Source organism: Mobula hypostoma, chromosome 19 (assembly GCF_963921235.1).
Source record: "Mobula hypostoma chromosome 19, sMobHyp1.1, whole genome shotgun sequence".
NCBI lineage: Eukaryota > Metazoa > Chordata > Chondrichthyes > Myliobatiformes > Myliobatidae > Mobula > Mobula hypostoma.
This window is the reverse complement of record NC_086115.1, coordinates 59,267,966-59,287,588: the sequence shown is the minus strand read 5'-3', so window position 1 is coordinate 59,287,588 and position 19,623 is coordinate 59,267,966. Positions and strand designations below refer to the sequence as shown.

At 40.9% G+C, this 19,623-nt stretch overlaps 1 protein-coding gene across 4 annotated transcripts in view; it reads right to left on the bottom strand.

The window, feature by feature from the left end:
• Positions 1 to 19,623, bottom strand: part of vwa2 (von Willebrand factor A domain containing 2) — a 66,379-nt gene that overhangs the window by 32,154 nt on the left and 14,602 nt on the right. For all 4 annotated transcript variants that reach the window (XR_010021032.1, XR_010021031.1, XM_063072004.1 and 1 more), the window contains exons 3-6: positions 5,103 to 5,177; positions 4,201 to 4,334; positions 2,789 to 2,898; positions 1,542 to 1,736 (exon numbers count right to left, since the gene is read on the bottom strand). Coding sequence is in view for 2 of the 4 variants with exons in the window: in XM_063072004.1 (XP_062928074.1) it covers positions 1,542 to 1,736; positions 2,789 to 2,898; positions 4,201 to 4,334; positions 5,103 to 5,177 (514 nt within the window). In the remaining 2 variants the exon portion in view is untranslated. The remainder of the gene's footprint in view (positions 1 to 1,541; positions 1,737 to 2,788; positions 2,899 to 4,200; positions 4,335 to 5,102; positions 5,178 to 19,623) is intronic.

Here is a 19,623-nt window from a genome sequence, read left to right as displayed (position 1 = left end):
ATGGGCAGGAAGGGCCTGTATCTCTAAATAATATGAGAGACATTATGGATTCTATGAATTTGTTCCTTGAACAAAAGGCAGAATGGTTCATCGCCAGATTTAACAATCAAGCATCAAGACTTTGTTTGGTTGGTAGTGAGCATAGCCCTCCAGGTCAGACAGCAAAACACCCCCAGTGCATGCTGCCTTTTGGATGGCCGTTGTGGGGAAGAGAGAGTCACCCACTTCCTTACGGTCTGTGCATTTGCTGAAAGGGTGCAGGGAAGGGTGCAAGGCTCTGTGTCTCAATTTGCCCACAGCAGCTGCATTTCAGAAGACTCTCTCAGACATCCCACCTCTCCCGGAAGTTCCGGAAGTCTCCTGCAAATTGATGGTGCTACCTCCATGAAATGAGCTTTTGCAGGGTGGGATGTCTGCTCTCTGATCCACGGGGGGACACAGTGACCACATGAAAATAGACAAATGCTGCTGCAATGTCATCAACGAAGTGAAAGGCATTGTTTGGTCGGCTTAAAACATGCCAATCATCCCGCACGGCGTGATGACTGCAAGGTAATGCTGTTGATTGGCGCAGTCCAAGCTGCAGGAGTACGTAGTGAAGGATGACTCAAGCCCAGCACAGCCAATGCTGAGGCTCCGTGGGAAGGATCAAGGTCTGAGCTCCTTCTGCTGCCACACACAAAGGGGCAGATTTGCGTGAGGAAGCTCCTACGACAATGAGAGCGGTATCGCCTTAGGGAGTCATGTGAGAGTCTACGGTGTTACGTTTGTCTGTGAATATATGTATATACATATATATATTCCTTGTTATTATGAATACCATCTATTTTTGAAATTAAAATTAAAATCTCTTTCCACAGAGGTGCCTTATCTGCTGAATATCAGGGCAAAAGAGCATCCAGAACTTGTGTCTGGATATACAAGTTAGAAAACAGTAACATAAAGCTCACTCATAGTTTAATTATCCAACCTTGGGACAATTCTGCCTACTAAATTAAAATTCAGTTTGAAGCCTGGCTTCTTCACTTCCAAATCTATAGATGTTGTGAAAGATTCTCACAGGAGAAAGAATGCATACTCATTCAAAAATGACTCCTTAGGCAATGCATTTTAATCTCTGATGGTTACAGATTAAAACAACAATTAACTATCAGCCTAACTGAGAAGCAGGGAGACAAGGTACAATATTCCTCTAGCAACTGTTGACATGGAAATCTGCTGTGCTTTCTTCCGAACGAACAAAATTTTAATTTTCACAATGAGAGTTTTAAAATCGGGGTTCCCAACCTGGGGTTCGCGAACCCTTAGGTTAATGGTAGGGGTACATGGCATAAAAATTTTTGGGAACCTCAATACTTTGAGAAAAAGGTGAACACATAATGCAAAGGGTTTCGACCTTAATGTCACTAAAAAATCTATAAACCATGAATTTCCTAAAAATGCTCTGTAAAGCTCAGGTGCAAAATTTCCTGTGGAAAATGATACATTATATCATCGCAGGATGATCATTCCTGGCAAATCTTCGTAAGAAAGCTCCTCACCTCGGAAACTTGACTCCAACAGCAAACACGGTTACACCAGCTTCTTTCACTTGAGCTGCTGCCTCTGCCACATCACCCTGAGATTTACCATCGGTAAGAATGATAAGAATTCGAGGAACAGAAGCATTTCTTGCAGCTATAAATCCTTTCTGAAGTACATATTTCAATGCCAGGGCAGTCTGCGTACTTCCACCTCTGAGGTAATAAAGCAAATACATTTAATGAACCTGATAGTCAATACCACATGAATAATCTTGTTCTACTCTGGCCTACGTTTATTCATACTTTTGTAACAATTGGAGTTGCTTTAATAAAACACAATTTGGACATTTTATTGAATATTTAATTGCAACATAAATTTGGCCATGCTGGCGGGCAGTAACCATTAACCTGAAGCTTATCTAGCATTATAAATACTCCATTTACTCCATGGGAAAGTATTCCAAACATACTTAAAATGGATATTTGAAGTGTCTACATGTGGTCGAGGAAAAATAATCCCACCCTGCTTGAAATCAGACACAAATCCGCTCTTAATTAAAATTCTGAACATTGTTACCAGCTATTAGAATGGAATTAAGAAGATTGCAGGGGCTCAGGCTGTGACATGGGCTCATTCCCAATGAACCAATTCTAATTATCTTGTGTTCCTGGCTTCTAAGAAAGCCAGCTAAGAAAGCTTGGCTTCTAAGTAATCAGATGACATATGTTCCTCGGACAAGTGGCATCATTACTTTGTAAAAGGAAACCTTCCTTGTGGATTGCTACACTCTTCATTCAAGTTTAAATATAAATTTACATTAATTTAAAAAATTTGTGTTATGTTTGCACTAAGGTTTACCTATTTTAAATATATTCCATCTTCAGTCGGCAATACACACAATAGCTTGATAGTAAATGGTTTAGACTCTAATAATGCAAACAACAGGAATTCTGCAGATGCTGGAAATTCAAGCAACACACATCAAAGTTGCTGGTGAACGCAGCAGGTCAGGCAGCATCTCTAGGAAGAGGTACAGTCGATGTTTCAGGCCGAGACCGCCCCCCTCCAACTTTCAAATCTCTTACTATCTCTTCTTTCAGTTAGTCCTGACGAAGGGTCTCGGCCTGAAACGTCGACTGTACCTCTTCCTAGAGATGCTGCCTGGCCTGCTGTGTTCAACAGCAACTTTGATGTGTGTTGCTAGACTCTAATACTCATTTTTGCAATCATTAAAGATACTACACATTAAAAAACAGTAACATACCGAAATACAATTTTCTTAAATTGTTCTTTTACTTCTTCTTTCGTTAAGTAGGAATTCAGATAAAATTCAACTTTAGGCCTTGAACTGTACTGGATCGCTGCAACTGTGACCTGTGTGGAGAAAATTCGGGGATTACCCTTTCTATTGGCCCATATTCTCCCATACATATTGTGTTCTAAAGGGCATGGCAGATGTACGGTTTAATGATCAAAACTGTCACTATAGTCATGAATCTCTGCATGAATAATAATTTGTGACAAGCACTTATTGAAATGGGAGAATGTTATGTATTTTGGAAACATGACCATTGAAAATGAATTGTGTTTGTTGCAACTAATAAGACTGTCTATTTCCACCTCTATAATAATATGTAGGTCACAGGAAGGGGCGAGATGGGAGTAGGTAATCAGGTGATATGAGGGAAAGGCAACATTAATTTCTGCTCATTTTTGGAAAATTGCCTCCACAACATGCAGGAAATCTCTACCCTTCCTCTAAATTTCAACTGAATCTCTTCTCGCTTCCTCTCCCATCATCCTCACTTTGGCTCAAGCCAATCTAACACTTGGCTGTCAATCCATCTTGAAGAGTCTGATGCACACAACAAGGCACTCAGGAGCACCATTTAACTCCAACCCTCTCATTCAGGTACCAGTACAGCAAACTCGAAGAAAACTCCACAGTAACAACGTGTTGTGGTGTGAGGTAATGAAACAAAAAAAACTTGACTTAGTTATTTGTAGAAGCTTATTCCACACAGATTTGCTTCTTTTTTGCCTATATTATACTTCGAAGGTATTTCATTGGTGAAACACTTTGGGATATCTTTAAGTCAGGAATGTTTAGAAAAGGATGTGAAGGATAGTGTTTTTAAGTTTGAGAGGGAATGTTATATTCTGACAGTTACTGTAATACCATGCATGAATTAATTTCTACTATTCATCAGTTTTCATTGTTCATTGCTGAAGCTGCAAATTAATAGATTTTTAATCTCTTTATCTTTTATAGTATATCTTGTATAAAGTTTAAAATATATAGAGTACTTTATTACTTTCCAAAATATATCTCAAAAAATGTTTGTATAATCCAAGTATAAAGATTTATATTTCTCAATTATGTTACTTTAATTTTTAAAAATCTATATATGCACATATCAGTTACCATGCAATTAAATTTGATATTATTTTACATAACTATTGAAGCCCATATTCTGAAAACTTTACTAAATTGACAAAGATTGAATGTATTAATGAGACTCCTGTAATGAAATCTAGAGCAAGTGATAACGGACAAATATGATTACCAGCTATCCAAGCCAGGATTACCACAGGGCTTCATACGAATCTGTGACATTTGCAAGGATCTTTTGGCGTGATTGGTGCTAAATAATTAAAAAAGAACTCTGAACTTACCCTGCCTGGGTTGATATCAAGAGCATCACAAAGTTTGAATGCTACATGCTTGGATCTCTCAAAGCTTCCCTTGCCAATACTGTATGACCCATCCAGCAGGAACAGCAAATCGATAGCTGCAGAACACTGCATCACTGCCAAAGAAGAAGTTCAAAGTTCAAACTAAATTTATTATCAAAGTATATATATGGCACCAAGTACAACCCTGAGATTCATTTTCTTGCAGGCATGCACATTAAACCCAATAACCACAATAGAATCAATTTGGCATTCAACCAGTGTGGAAAAGATAACAAACTGTGCAAATACAAAAATAAATAAATAAATACATACATAAACAGATAGATAGATAAGCAAGCAATGAATATCAAGAACATGTGATGAAGAGTTCTTGAAAGAGAGTCCATAAGTCCGTCAGTTGGGGCAAGTGAAGTTCAGTTAAGTTCAAGGTTTCAAAGGTACATTTAATGTCAGAGAAATGTATACAATATACAAACATACATCCTGAAATTCTTTTTCTTTGCAACCGTCCACAAAAGCAGAGGAATGCCCCAAAGAATGAATGACAGTTAAATGTTAGAACCTCAGAGCCCCCCACTGGCTCCCCCCCCACGCATAAGTGGCAGTAAAGCAACGATCCCCCCTCACCCACCAACAAAAAAAGCATCGCCAACCCTCTCATTTCAAATGCAGAATAAGATTTATGACTTTAATGCAACCTAATGTTTAACTTAAAGACAGCTTGTATTTAGACAGTCTTCAAAAAGCCGAAGAATTTATAACAGAGTTTCTACCTGTCCTTTGTAATTATACAGTACGTACGTGGAATTCTATTTGTTACCTTGAAACCTTTCTACACTTAGATTGACTGAAAAATGATTCAAAGACCAAAGGTCACCTACATTGTCCAGCAGTGGAGATCTTCACAATTGTTTCATGATCAGTGTCAAGTTTTTGCAAACAGAAGTATGGCAAGACTGAAATATAAAAAAACACAATTTTGGGTTAAAATTCTGTGAAACGAGGATACATGTCATTAGACAAATATTAAATTATTTTAATGATACACAAAACAACAAAATTATACATGTACAAGTGGCCTCTGCATTTAAAATGTTAAAAAATGCAATCAAAATGCAGATACATGATTTAATATTTTAGTTTAAGCAATAAAAAAGCAGTTTAATCAGGAGTTTGATGACGTGGTAAATTGCATTTTGAAGGGTTACATGGAGTCCATCCATTACTATTTTCACTCAATCTAATCTTCAGCAAGGCATTTACCACTTTCTTGTCACAGAAAAAAATCTACATTAAAATGACATAACTGTTAAACACAATCTAAGTTGTTGACATTAGGGAAAGTGATTTACAAATAGATATCCTTCTTTCTATTTTTCCTCAGTTCAAGATTTTTACATAACTTCACTCTTAGAATCATATGTCAAACACAAGAGATTCTGCAGATGCTGGAAATCCAGAGCAACACACACAAAATGCTGGAGGAACTCAGCAGGTCAGACGGCATCAATGGAAATGAATAAAGAGTTGATTTTTCGGGGTGAGACCCTTCATCAGGATGACAACTGTTTCGATACATGCTGACTGACCTGCTGAGTTCCTCCAGCGTTTTGTGTGTTATTCTAGAATCACATGTTATCTTAGACCAAGGAAAATTCCAGGCATAACAGCTTTTTGTAAGCTCTGCTGTGAAACACACCGACACAGTTGAATAGGGGTTTCACCACAACATGCAGAAGTAGGAATTCAGTGCAGGTATGGATCCACAACACCAAAATGTAAACGTGAAAATAAAAACAAAAACCTGCGGGCAATGCCGATCTGATATGCCTCACCTGCCGAGTTCCTGTAGCACTTGCTGTTTTTATTTAAGTAAATATGTAGATATAGCAAAGAATTCAGATTCAGAATCAATATCAGAGGCATATGTTGTGAAATTTGTTATTTTGTGGCTGCAGTACATTGCAATACATAATAATAAAAAACTTTAAGTTGCTGTAAAATATATATTTTTAGATTAAGTAGTGCAAAAAGAGAGCAAAAAAAAGGAGAAAAATTAGTGAGATGGTGTTCATGGATTCATTGTACATTCAGACATCTGATGGAGGGAGAGAAAGAAGTTGTTCCTGAAACATTGAGAGTTTGTCTTTTGGCTTCTGTGCCTCTTCCTTGATGGCAGCAATGAGAAGAGGGATGATCTGGATGTTGAGGGTCCTTAATGATGGATGCCTCCTGTTTGAGGCATGGCTTTTTGTAAGTGTCCTTGATGCTGGGGAGGCTAGACCATAAGACCATAGGACCATAGGACATAGGAACAGAATTAGGCCATTCAACCCTTCAAATCTGCTCTCACCATATCTTTTCATGTCCTGACCAATCAGGAAACCACCAACTTCTGCTTTAAATATACCAGTGGATTTGGCCTCCACTGCAGTCTGTGGTAGAGCATTCCACAGATTCACTATTCTCTGGTTTAAAAAATTCCTCCTTACCCTTGTTCTAAAAGGTCACCCCTCAATTCTGAGGTTGGGCCCTCTTGTTCTGGACACCTTGGGAAACATCCTCTCCACATCCACCCTATCTAGTCCTTTCAACGTTCAAGCAACACACATAAAAGCTGCTGGTGAACGCAGCAGGCCAGGCAGCATCTCTAGGAAGAGGTGCAGTCGACGTTTCAGGCCGAGACCCTTGTTGTTTGTTGTTTGTTGTTTGCCTTTCAACATTCAGTAGGTTTCAATAACATCCTCACACATTCTTCTAAATTCGAGTGAGTACAGGCCCAAAGCTGACAAACGCTCCTCATATGTTAACCCCTTCATTCCCGGAATCATCCTCATGTATTTCCTCTGGACTCTCTCCAATGACAACACATTCTTTCTGAGATATGGGGCCCAAAGTTCTTTGGGCACAGAGCTCGGAAAAAACGACGCAACGGACTCTTAACATTGTAAATCAGCAAATTGTTTGTTATGTCTCCCCCTCGCTGTGAAACGGAGACACCTCTTTCTCCCTTATTAGGGGGAGAGAGAGAGCCTGTGGTATGTTGAATTACTGGATGAATGAATAGTCTTTGGGGTACTTCAAGTCTGTGTCTTTATTGATGGTTGCTGCACGCTTGAGAGCTCAGTAGGGGGCACCGATGCTTTTTTTTTGCTGGTGGGGTTGGGGGGGGTCATTGCTTTGCTGCTGCTTGTGCGTGGGAGGGGGAGTTGGGGGGACCTTGGGGTTCTAATATTTAACTGTCAATCATTCTTTGGGGCACTCCTCAGTTTTCGTGGATGGTTGCGAAGAAAAACTATTTCAGGATGTATATTGTATACATTCCTCTGACATACAATGTACCTTTGAAACCTCTGAAACTTTGAAAACTTGACAATACTCCAAGTGCGGCCTGACTAGTGTCTTATAAAGGCTCAGCATTATCTCCTTGCTTTTATATTCTATTCCCCTTGAAATAAATGCCAATATTACATTTGCCTTCTTTACCACAGACTCAACCTGTAAATTAACCTTCTGGGAGTCTTGCACAAGGACTTCTAAGGCTCTCTGCACCTCTGATGTATGAACTTCTCCCCACTTAGATAATAGTCTGCACTATTGTTCCTTTTACCAAAATGCATTATCATACATTTCCCATGGCTGGTACCCATTTTGGAGCTGGTTGAGGTTACAACTTCTTGCAGCTTTTTCCAATCCTGTAAAGTGGCCTCTTCATATCATACTAGTTCCAAACATCAAAATAGTTAGAATGCTCTCCTGGGTATATCTGTAGAAATTTACAAGAGTCTTTGGTGACATACCAAGTCTCTTCAAACACCTAATGAAATATAGCCAATCTTGTATCTTCTTTGTAATTGTATCAATATGCTGGACCCACGATAGGTCTTCAGAGATGTTGACACCCAGGAAGTTGAAACTGCTCACTCTTTCCACTGCTGATCCCTCCATGAGGACTGGTGGTGATCTCCCCTTCCTAAGTTTAGAAACTTTCTAATTTCCTGAATTTCCTAAATTCCTAAATTTGTGGATTTCCTGTAAGTAGGTAATGCTTCAATATGCTATGATGCTCTGCACTCAGCTACAGATATCCATTGGTAGATAATTCTTGATCTCCTCCAACCGAATTGTTTTCACAACCTATAAACTCACTTTCAAGGACTTTTCATCTCATGTTCTCAATATTTATTGCTTATTTATTATTATTATTTCTTTCTTTTTGTATTTGCACAATTTGCTGTCTTTTGCATATTGCTTGTTTGTCCATCCTGTTGGGTGCGGTCTTTCATTGATAATATTATGACTCTTGGACTTATGGAGTACGTCCGCAACAAAAGTCTCAGGGTTATATATGGTGACATGTATACACTTTGATAATAAATTTACTTCGAATTTTTTTAACTTCAACTTTCTCTTGTGTATTCATCCCTGCCAATTACACTTTAAAAATAAGCCTACGTTAGAACGTAGTGTTTCTGCTCTTTGTTCTGGTCTCAAGAACATCAGCAGTGTTGGGAAAATACCACCAAGACTTTCATTCTTTTCTAACCAATATGGCAGGCACTCTGTGAGCCACATGGAGAGGATATTGATGGGCTCACAGAATGCATCACTGATTACATCAACTTCTGTGTGGACTGCAATGTGCCGACAAGAACTGTCCTTTGTTATTCAAATAATAAGCCATGGGTGACAAAGGACACTAAGGACATCCTGAATGCTAAAAAGAGGGCGTTTAGAGATGGAAATAGGGGCGAGCTGAGGGCAATACAGAGGGACCTGAAAGCCAGGATCAGGGAGGCTAAAGACAGGTACAGGAGGAAGCTTGAGTGGAAACTCCAGCAGAACAACATGAGAGAGGTCTGGAGGGGGATGAGGACCATCACTGGGTTCCGGCAAACTAGCAACAGAGGAGCTAAATGCAGTGTGGACAGGACCAATGAACTTAACCTGTTCTTTAACAGATTTGACATTGTGGGCCCTACCCATCCCCCACATGAGCCATCTGTTGTCGGCCCCAACCAACACATATTCCACTCTCCCCTCCTACCTCTCCTCACAGTCCCCCACCCTGCTCTCATGACTATACCCCTTTCCCACACGAAACTACCAGGGTGGGCTTCACAGCTGAACAGGCAAGAAGACAGCTGAAACGTCTCAACCCAAGCAAGGCTGCAGGACCGGATGGTGTCAGCACCAGGGTGCTCAAAGCCTGTGCCCCTCAGCTATGTGGAGTACTTCGCCATGTATTCAACCTGAGCCTGAGGCTCCGGAGGGTTCCTGTGCTGTGGAAGACGTCCTGCCTTGTCCCTGTGCTGAAGATGCCGCGCCCCAGCGGCCTCAATGACTACAGACTGGTGGCATTGACCTCCCACATCATGGAGACCCTGAACAGACTTGTTCTGGAGCTGCTCCGGCCTATAGTCAGGCCACACTTAGATCCCCTCCAGTTCGCCTACCAGCCCCGCCTAGGAGTTGAGGATGCCATCGTCTCCCTGCTGAACCGTGTCTACGCCCACCTGGACAAGCCAGTGAGCACTGTGAGGGTCATGTTTTTTGACTTCTCCAGTGCGTTCAACACCATCCGCCCTGCTCTGCTGGGGGAGAAGCTGACAGCGATGCAGGTGGATGCTTTCCTGGTGTCATGGATTCTTGATTACCTGACTGGCAGACCACAGTACGTGTGCTTGCAACACTGTGTGTCTGACAGAGTGATCAGCAGCACTGAGGCTCCACAGGGGACTGTCTTGTCTCCCTTTCTCTTCACCATTTACACCTCGGACTTCAACTACTGCACAGAGTCTTGTCATCTTCAGAAGTTTTCTGATGACTCTGCCATAGTTGGATGCATCAGCAAGGGAGATGAGGCTGAGTACAGGGCTATGGTAGGAAACTTTGTCACATGGTGTGAGCAGAATTATCTGCAGCTTAATGTGAAAAAGACCAAGGAGCTGGTGGTAGACCTGAGGAGAGCTAAGGTACCGGCGACCCCTGTTTCCATCCAGGGGGTCAGGGTGGACATGGTGGAGGATTACAAATACCTGGGGATATGAATTGACAATAAACTGGACTGGTCAAAGAACACTGAGGCTGTCTACAAGAAGGGTCAGAGCCGTCTCTATTTCCTGAGGAGACTGGGGTCCTTTAACATCTGCCGGACGATGCTGAGGATGTTCTACGAGTCTGTGCTGGCCAGTGCTATCATGTTTGCTGTTGTGTGCTGGGGCAGCAGGCTGAGGGTAGCAGACACCAACAGAATCAACAAACTCATTCATAAGCCCAGTGATGTTGTGGGGATGGAACTGGACTCTCTGACGGTGGTGTCTGAAAAGAGGATGCTGTCTAAGTTGCATGCCATCTTGGACAATGTCTCCCATCCACTACATAATGTACTGGGTGGGCACAGGAGTACATTCAGCCAGAGACTCATTCCACCGAGATGCAACACAGAGCGTCATAGGAAGTCATTCCGGCCTGTGGCCATCAAACTTTACAACTCCTCCCTTGGAGGGTCAGACACCCTGAGCCAATAGGCTGGTCCTGGACTTATTTCCTGGCATAATTTACTTTTTACTATTTAACTATTTATGGTTCTATTACTATTTATTATTTATGGTGCAACTGTAACGAAAACCAATTTCCCCCGGGATCAATAAAGTATGACTATGACTATGACTATGAAAGCAGAATCCCCATTAAAGTAAGCACTTATATGTTATGCATCAACATGTTTTATGGCACCACTGCTATGATTGCACTCTGTAATACACAGCTGATAAACATTAATTTTCTTTAATTCTGTGTCAAGAGGAAGCTGAACGTTAGATTTTTTGTTTATTAAGCAAGTGGGTGGAGGGATGGAGAAAGATTTCTACCAAAGGAGGAGTAAGGCACTCCTCCCCTCCCCTAGCATGCAGGTCACACTTGAGCAAGGTGTAGCACCTGCTTAACCCCCACCCCCTTCAGGGAGCATGTGGTGGATGGTCGTATGAGTAGCTGGTGCATATCAAAAGTCCTGGTTATGTAACCACTGATGCCAGGCAGACAGTCTCTGAAGGGTATTGATAATGTCCGTGGTCACCCGTCTAAAGACATTGCCCAGAAGAAGGCAATGGCAAACCACTTAGATAGAAAAATTTGCCAAGAACAATCATTGTCATAGAAAGACCAGGATCAACCACATCATATGATATGGCACATAATGATAATGCTGATGATAACAATTCCGTGAATCATGTGGTATAGAAAAGGTTAAATTAAAGGTGAGATGTTTAAGGAAACATGTGGGGGAACTTCAAATCAGAGGGTGGTGAGAGTGTGGAATGAGCAGCCAGTGGAAGTGATGGATGCAGGTTTGACTTCAATGTTTAGGCGAAATTTGGATAGGTACATGGATAGGAGGGGTATGGTTCAGGTGCAGGTTGATGGGACTGGGCAGATTAATGGTTTGGCATGGACTAGATGGGCTGAAGGGTCTGTTTCTGTATTGTAGTGTCTAGGACTCTATGATTCCATGACTATCCCATTAGTAAGCACATCTGGAAGAAACTGCCTTTCTTCCTGCTTCTTAGGCTGTCCCTAGGATTCATGGATGAGCTGCTTCCACTCCAGTTTTGTGGGTAAGTGAAGACTCATCCCCAGGATGTGTCTGATCAGGTAAGGGTTTGGATACTACATCGGATAGTGCAGTGCACAGGGTTTCAGTGTGCTCCCTACACATGGAAGCACTGCCCCTTGTATTGCCCCAAACTCTCGTTGTCCACTTTGAATGATCATGGGCTGGAGTCCATGGGATGTTTAATTTCTTCATGGAAACTTTGCATACAGCTTTGGATCACTTTCTCTGAATGCCTGGAAATATCTTCCTGCTACAGTTGAGCGTCTTTTCAGTAATTTAATGTCAGGCATGCAAACATTGTGGCCTGCCCAATATAACCGGTTCAGTGTAACTAGAGCTTCATTGCCAGAGATGTTGGTCTTGGAGAGGGCACTGACATTAATTTGCTTATGAATTGCAAAGATTTTGAAGAGACGGGCATTAGTATTTTTTTCAGTGCCTCAGAATACCTGTCGTAGGTCATCCAGGTCACGGAAATACTGTATATAAGAGAGCAAGGAGAATTTGATCTAGACAGATTGTGAATTTTGTGCCAAGACTGAGGTCTTGATTTTCAAATATCCTTCTCCTCCAAGGCCAGAGGGTGTGCTGGTATATTGAAGGCTGTGTGGAATTGTGTCATGAAGATATTTTACTGGCTGCAGAACATTTTGGAAAATCCCAAGAAGATGAGAAGGACTATTTCAATCCCAGTCAATCAGCAATTATTTCTTTTTCTCACTAGTAGAGTCCATTTTTAGCAGGAAATGTTTGCTTAATTTAGATTCAGCATACGGTTAGTTGTTCACATTCCCACCAGTTTCCTGTTGCTGGGCTTTCAACATCCTGCAGCATTGAACTGACAGAGAGACAGGTTAGAAAGCTCTGCTTCATGTTGGATCTATTGCACTCATATGCAGTTTAAGCAATTAAGGTTAAAAAACCATACAGCTACCGCCTTTACAATAGTCTATAACCAACGACTGGAGAGGGAAGACATCTGGAAATTGAAATGGAGAACAGCTGCTCCTTGAATATAAAATTGCAATGATGAATCACCTCTGGTTAAGACACAAACTCCAAAAACACCTGCTGCAAAGTTAAAATGATCAAATATACTCCTGTCATCACCTACAAAACTGTTGCCAAAGAACACGTTATTATTACTTGTTAATGCTAGCAGAGGTTCACTAACTGTTTGAATCACTGTGATTTAGCTTTTATGAACAGCAAAGGATTCCTCAACGGGTTTTGTGAGTGCACTCACATTTATTTATACTAAGTTTGTGCTGCATGCAAACAGTAAATACTTCAAAGAGTTCCTAGGGATCTTTTTTGTCAGTTCACAATTCATGCAGCACCTCCCTGATCTCCATTCATTTCAAGCTGAAAGGAGAGGAACGCAGTCACTGTTCATTTCTATCCATCTCCTTTTGTCCATAAAAAGACAGCTTTTGAGCAGGAGCAAAAGATAAGTTACTACTTCCCGCCTGTCTCTTCCAAGATGTTCAGATTTGGAAGAGAAGTAATAGAAAAAATAGACCTCTAGGTGTGAATACATCGAAGTTAACTCTCACACTTCTGAGCTGGTTTTGCGACATGTCTGTCAGCGAGTCAATATCAAAGGGTTGAACATGCTGAATCTGGGTCTGGCAGAGGAGCAGCTGTTCAATTTCTAGACTAGTGATCTCGAAAGGTGAACCAACAATCCAGAGACCAGAGTTTAAATCCTTCCAGGGTAGATGGGAAACTTAAATTCAGCGAAAATCTGGAATTTATGGGGGGAAAAGCAATCTCGGTAATGACCCTTCAACCTTCAGGCTCTTGAAGCAGAGGGCTGAACTTCTTTCACCCCATCACTGAAATGTTTCCACAACCTATGGACTCACTTTCAAGGATCATTCATCTCATGTTCCCGATATTTATTGCTTATTTATTTATTATTATTATTTCTTTTTCTTTTTGTATTTGTACAGCGCATTGTCTTTTGCACACTGGTAATTTGTTCACCCTGTTGTGTGCAATCTTTCATTGATTCTATTGTGTTTCTTGTATTTACTGTGAATGCTGTGAATGAATCTCAGGGTTGTAAATAGTGACATGTACTTGATAATAAATTTACTTTGAACTATGAAAACTAGCAGGTCGTTTTTAGAAAAAGCAAGGTGGTTCAGAGAAGGAAATCTGCCATCTTTCCCCAGTCTGGTCGACAGATGAGTGCAGAGCCAACCTGTTTGGTTGACAGATAAATGTCCAAAAAACCATAGGAGCAGAATTAGGCCATTTAGTCCATCATGTCTGCTCTACTATTTCATCATGGCTGATCCGATTTTCCTCTCAGCCCCAATCTCCTGCCTTCTCCCCACATCCTTTCATGCCTTGACCAATCAATCTCTGCCTTAAATATGCATAAAGACTTAGCCTCCACAGCTGCTTGTGGCAAAGAATTCCTCAGGTTCACCACTCTCTGGCTAAAGAAATTCATCCTCATCTCCAACCTAAAAGGACGTCCCTCCATTCTGAGGCTGTGTCTGCTGGTCTTAGACTCTCCCACCACAGGAAACATCCTCTCCACGTCCACTTAAGCATGTCCTCTGAAGCAGTCTGACAAGCCACTCAGTTGCACCATTGCCACCATGCTCAGAGTAGGAATAAAACTGGACAGGCAACCAAACACAACCTAGTCACTGAATTCAGACACAGCAAAGTCGTTCCTGGCCCAATCAGCTGTGCAAGGCTTCTTCAAATAATTCTGGAAATTGGAATCTAAATTGGAAGTGATGTCCCATAGACTAGTCAAGGGTTAACCTGCCATAGCTGTCCTGACAGTATCCTCCCTTAAAGATCATGTGCCAGGCAACTTGATCACAATCTCTGGTTAAATCTTATCCCAAGAGCAGGAATGAGTGTAGACGTTGCCGCACAGTGATATGCTGATTTCGTTGTTTGATATCTACACAGTCCTATATTGCAGCTTCTCATTTTTTGTTAGGTCTGGTGCTGCTTTGGGCATGCCCTACTGCATTCCACATTGAATCAGGGTCAATCATCTGGCCTGATAGTGATGGTGGGGCGAGGGGTGTTCTTGCAGTTTGTAGACGTGTATATTCAATGATTCCCAACTTGAGCTGCAAGATTTGTATCAAGTTAATGCAAATAACAAATTTGTATTACTAGTCTGTTTGATGGATTTGTTCTTGGCTGAAGATTGGACTATACCTTAACTCTGAAATTTTTCAATTCTCTGTGCAGCCATGAAGCCAAAAAAGAAAAGAAAGGCAGAACAATCATCAACTCTCAAATCCCACCTCCCTGCAAAAAAAACAAACAAAAACAGAACAGGCACATCAATATCCAAATTCCTCCTGCCCAAAAAAAACAGACAAAACTGATCAGGCACATTGACCCCCAAATCCCTCCTCCTGCACAAAAAAACCCAAACAAAACGGATCAGGCACATTGATCTCCCAAACCCCTCTTCACAAACAAAAAAACGAACAAAATGGATAAGGCAAATTGATTCCCAAAACCCCCCTCCCTGCACAAAAACAAACGAGAAGATTGGGTGAAAAAAAACACAGAATGGAAAAACTATAAGACTGAGAAAAGAGTCTACAGTCCAAAAACCAAATCCAAAATGCAGAAAAAACCTGAACGACATTCTCCGCAGTAGCAGGTCTTTCCCTCTCCAATACGGAACAACCGATCAAAAAGGCAAACAGCTGGCGCTCATGCTCTGCACTCGTTTCAAAGCTTCAGTCACCCTCGTCACTTTAATTGGCGAACAATGGAAGCATCAATCAGCAAAATGGGGTCAAACACCGGCTTGCACACCATCCTGCAACTCTCTCGCCATGAGGTTCACTCACGCTGCCTCTGCTTCCCAGAAACCTGTCGGAGACCACAGAATGCCGAAGCACCCAAATGTTCTCCAAACAGCAAAACACAGGCTCCAACAGTTCCAGAATCACATTCAAGACAAGAAGTAAACATAAAAGAAGTGAAAAGCTGGTTTCATGATCTATCCAGAAGATGTCAACCAAAGGGGCATTATACAGAGTCATTATCTTGACCAAAAGTCATCTCTATAAGTCGTCTTCCTCATATAATTCCAGGGATTGTATAGAGGTAGTACTTGATTACTAGCTCAGCTTCTCATCCATGAAATTGGATAATATAATGTCAAACTTGCAAGGAAATCTTCTCCTTGATTACCACCTACAATTAAGGCCCAGCAGATGAATCAGTGTTCCTCCATGTAGAACACTAGTCAGAAGAACTGGAAGTAGCAAGAGCACAGAATGTATTCTGGGTGTGTGGGAGACCTCAATATCCATCAGTAAGTGTGACATGGCAGAACCACCACAAAAGGAGCAGCTCAAGTCCTGAGGAACTCTGGAAAGTAGCCAGTGGACTGAACCAAGGGATATATCTATTTGACCATGTCCTCATCAAACTACCTGTGGCAGATGCATCTGTCCGTGATAGCATTGTAAGTGACTTGTGAAGACATTATCCCGTCTTCAGCCGAGAACAACTCCATCAAACAGAATGGCAGTATAAATTTGCTATTGCAATGAACTTCAAACAAATCTTAGCAACACACACAAAACGCTGGTTGAACGCAGCAGGCCAGGCAGCATCTATAGGAAGAAGTACAGTCAACGTTTCGGGCCGAGACCCTTTGTCTGGACTAACTGAAAGTAGAGATTCTCAAGAGAACAAATAAATAAAACTTTAGTAAGCACATTTCTTGCGATGGACAACACACTCATAACACTACCTCACAATTAAGTTATTTCTATTTTTGCACTACTTACTTAATTTAACTATTTAATAGATACTCATTGTCAGTCACAGCTTTTTTCTATTATTATATATTGCATTGTATTGCTGCCACAAAGACAACGAATTTCACAACATATGGCAGTGATAGTTAACCTGATACTGATTCTGTTCCTGGTTGGCTGGAATTTTTATTTAAATATGTAGCCAGATGGCTGTATTTCTTACTTGAGAACTGTTCAGATTATGAACAGTTCTCAGGAATGTACCCTGTTACAACCTGGGCAGGACGTGTACTGGGTAAGACACAGATTTTGATGATGGTAACATAATTGACTAACAATCCTATCCTAACTAGACAAAAAAAGTAGAACAGCTGGTCAATCTAAACTTGAGAATTATGTTCTTGATGAAAAGCTTAATGAGGCTTTCAAATCAGTAATTGCTAGGAAAAAAATATCAAAGCAGAGCAAATACGTCAAAATATATGGTCTTGTGAAATTCCTTGGTCTTCCTCCCTGCCCCACCCTCCTCCCCGTGTAACCTTTACTGTGGGAGAACAATAAATCTCATGAGATGTTCACCCTCAATTAAGCAAGTGAAATTAATTGTAGGATTTAGTATGGGGCCAGCCCCAAGACAATGGATGCCCTGTCTGTGCCTTTTGATAGAGCCTCAGTCTGCTGATGGCTCTGTAAAGGAATAGTGGCCAGCTGCAGTTTACTTGTCAGTGTCTTCAAGATCTCTCTCTAAGTCTGTGCATTGTACAGTAAGTAGAGAATGCACTGGAGGTCAGATTGTGACATATTTGACCTCCGGAGGTTGTGCTTTTAACTTCCGTCTGCTGCTTGCAATTTACAATTTACATTACGAAGCGAAGACTGTTTCTCCTTTATTAATATATGCTATATTCACATAACTCAAGAATATTTCTTAACAATATCTGACCTCCTGCTTCATCGCTGAGCTCCACACTTAGTAGCCAGACACACATCAAATCTGATCTCTCAGTTCTACTGTACATCTGGATGCCTACTTCATTGAAATGTGGCTCTTCGTCAAAAAGGGAAATTAAGGAAAATTGATTATTTTAATTCTTAATGTTTTAATAAATTCACACAAGTTGGATAAGTTGTGATTTCAAATTAATTTATTTTTGTTTATATAGTTTAATCTTTTATCTCAAATTTCAGAGACAGGCAGGAAAATAGAAAAGGCTGTGGGAGAGGCTAGTTTTTGCCCTCCATTTATTTATTGTCTTTAGTGATACATTGTGGAATAGGCCCTTCCAGCCCCTCCAGCCATGTCGCCCCCGACGACCCCATAAACCCGATTAACTCATGGGACAATTTACAGTGACCAATCAACCTACCCAGTAGGAATTTGGACTGTAGGAGTAAACGAGAGCATCCAGATAAATGACCCGAGGGAGATAGCTTGCATAAGAATGGAGGACAGTTCAAATACTTTCAGCTACCCTGGTTAGCTAAGTTTTAGTGGTGAGGTGAACAAGTAACTTCATTATAAATTTTTAAAAAACTAATTTCATTTTTCTCAGGATTAGTAGATGAGCATATAAGTTTTCTTTATAGCCGTACTTTAAAAAAACAGATTCAAGGTCAGTTACTTCAGTCCCAGGAGTACTATAGTTTAAACAATTATCTCACATATAACTCTATCCAGGGTGCAGGTTAATGGGACTTGGTAGATCAATAGTTCGGCACGGTCTAGACGGGCCGAAGGGCCAGTTTGTGTGCTGTGGTGTTCTATTACTCTATTCATCTGTTTCCCCATATTTTAATAACATATAGCTTTTTATACCACAGTAGGTTTTTTCCCCCTTTCGTGGATGTTTCAGCATGTTGTGTAATTGCAAGGAATGTCAGCTCAGCGTTTCTCAACAGTGTGTTACAAACACATGCACTGATGTACGCCAGTTTGCAAGCTGATTCTAATCATCGAGATTATGGCTTTTCTTTAAAGTATTTTGAAAATGAAAGAACCCTGCCAGCAGGGATAAGTGAAACAACAGAGTCCCACGTTACAAGGGTCTGATCATGTTGCACTTAATATGTAGATCACATGGAGCGTTACCTCAGTCTTGTACAGCACATGAAATGCAACTTCTTTACAAAGCCAATATGGCTTTTCCTGAGACGTAATGAATCTATTAATATTAGTTGTTAGGCACAGGGGAAAATGTTCCTTAATGTATGGAGTTTGAGATTTAGAATCAGAATCAGGTTTAATATCACTGGCATAAAATTTGCTGTTTTACAGCAGCAGTACATTGCAATATATAATAATAAAAACTATTAATTACATTAAATAAATATATATATATATAAAATATGGTACTGTGCCAAAATCTTAGGCTAAGTCTTTTGTACAACATTATAATTTTACATATTGCACCATACTACTGACACAAAAACCACAATTTCAAGACATATTTGAGTGATGATAAACCTGATTTATCTCTATGGGTCTCTATTGTGGACTGAGAGTAGGAATCATGGTTGGAAAAAGGGGAAGGACGAGGGGAGAGAGTGGGAAGCACCAGAGAGACATTCTGTAATGATCAATAAACCAATTGTTTGGAATCAAATGTCCTTGCCTGGTGTCTCAGAGCTGGTTGTGTCTGTACCTGCACCGCCTCCTACCTCTGGCACTCCTTTTCTGCCACCTGTCCCACACCCCTCCCATGACGCTCCTCCATCACCATTCCCAACACCCTTTGCTCCTTCCAGATTACAACTCTTTCTCCCCTCCACCTTGACAAACACAGTAGTGTGCAAAAGTCTTAGGCACCTTAGCTATATATATGTGCCTAAGGTTTTTGCACAGTACCGTAAGTAGTGCAAAAAGAGAGGAAAAATAATATCGAGGTAGTGTTCATGGGTTCAAAGGTTCATTTTACTGTCAAAGTATGCATGTACAATACAACTTTGATATTCGCCTTTTCTAGATAGCCATGAAATACAGAAAGGGGGAAAAAGAAACAAAACTCACAAACCCCAAAT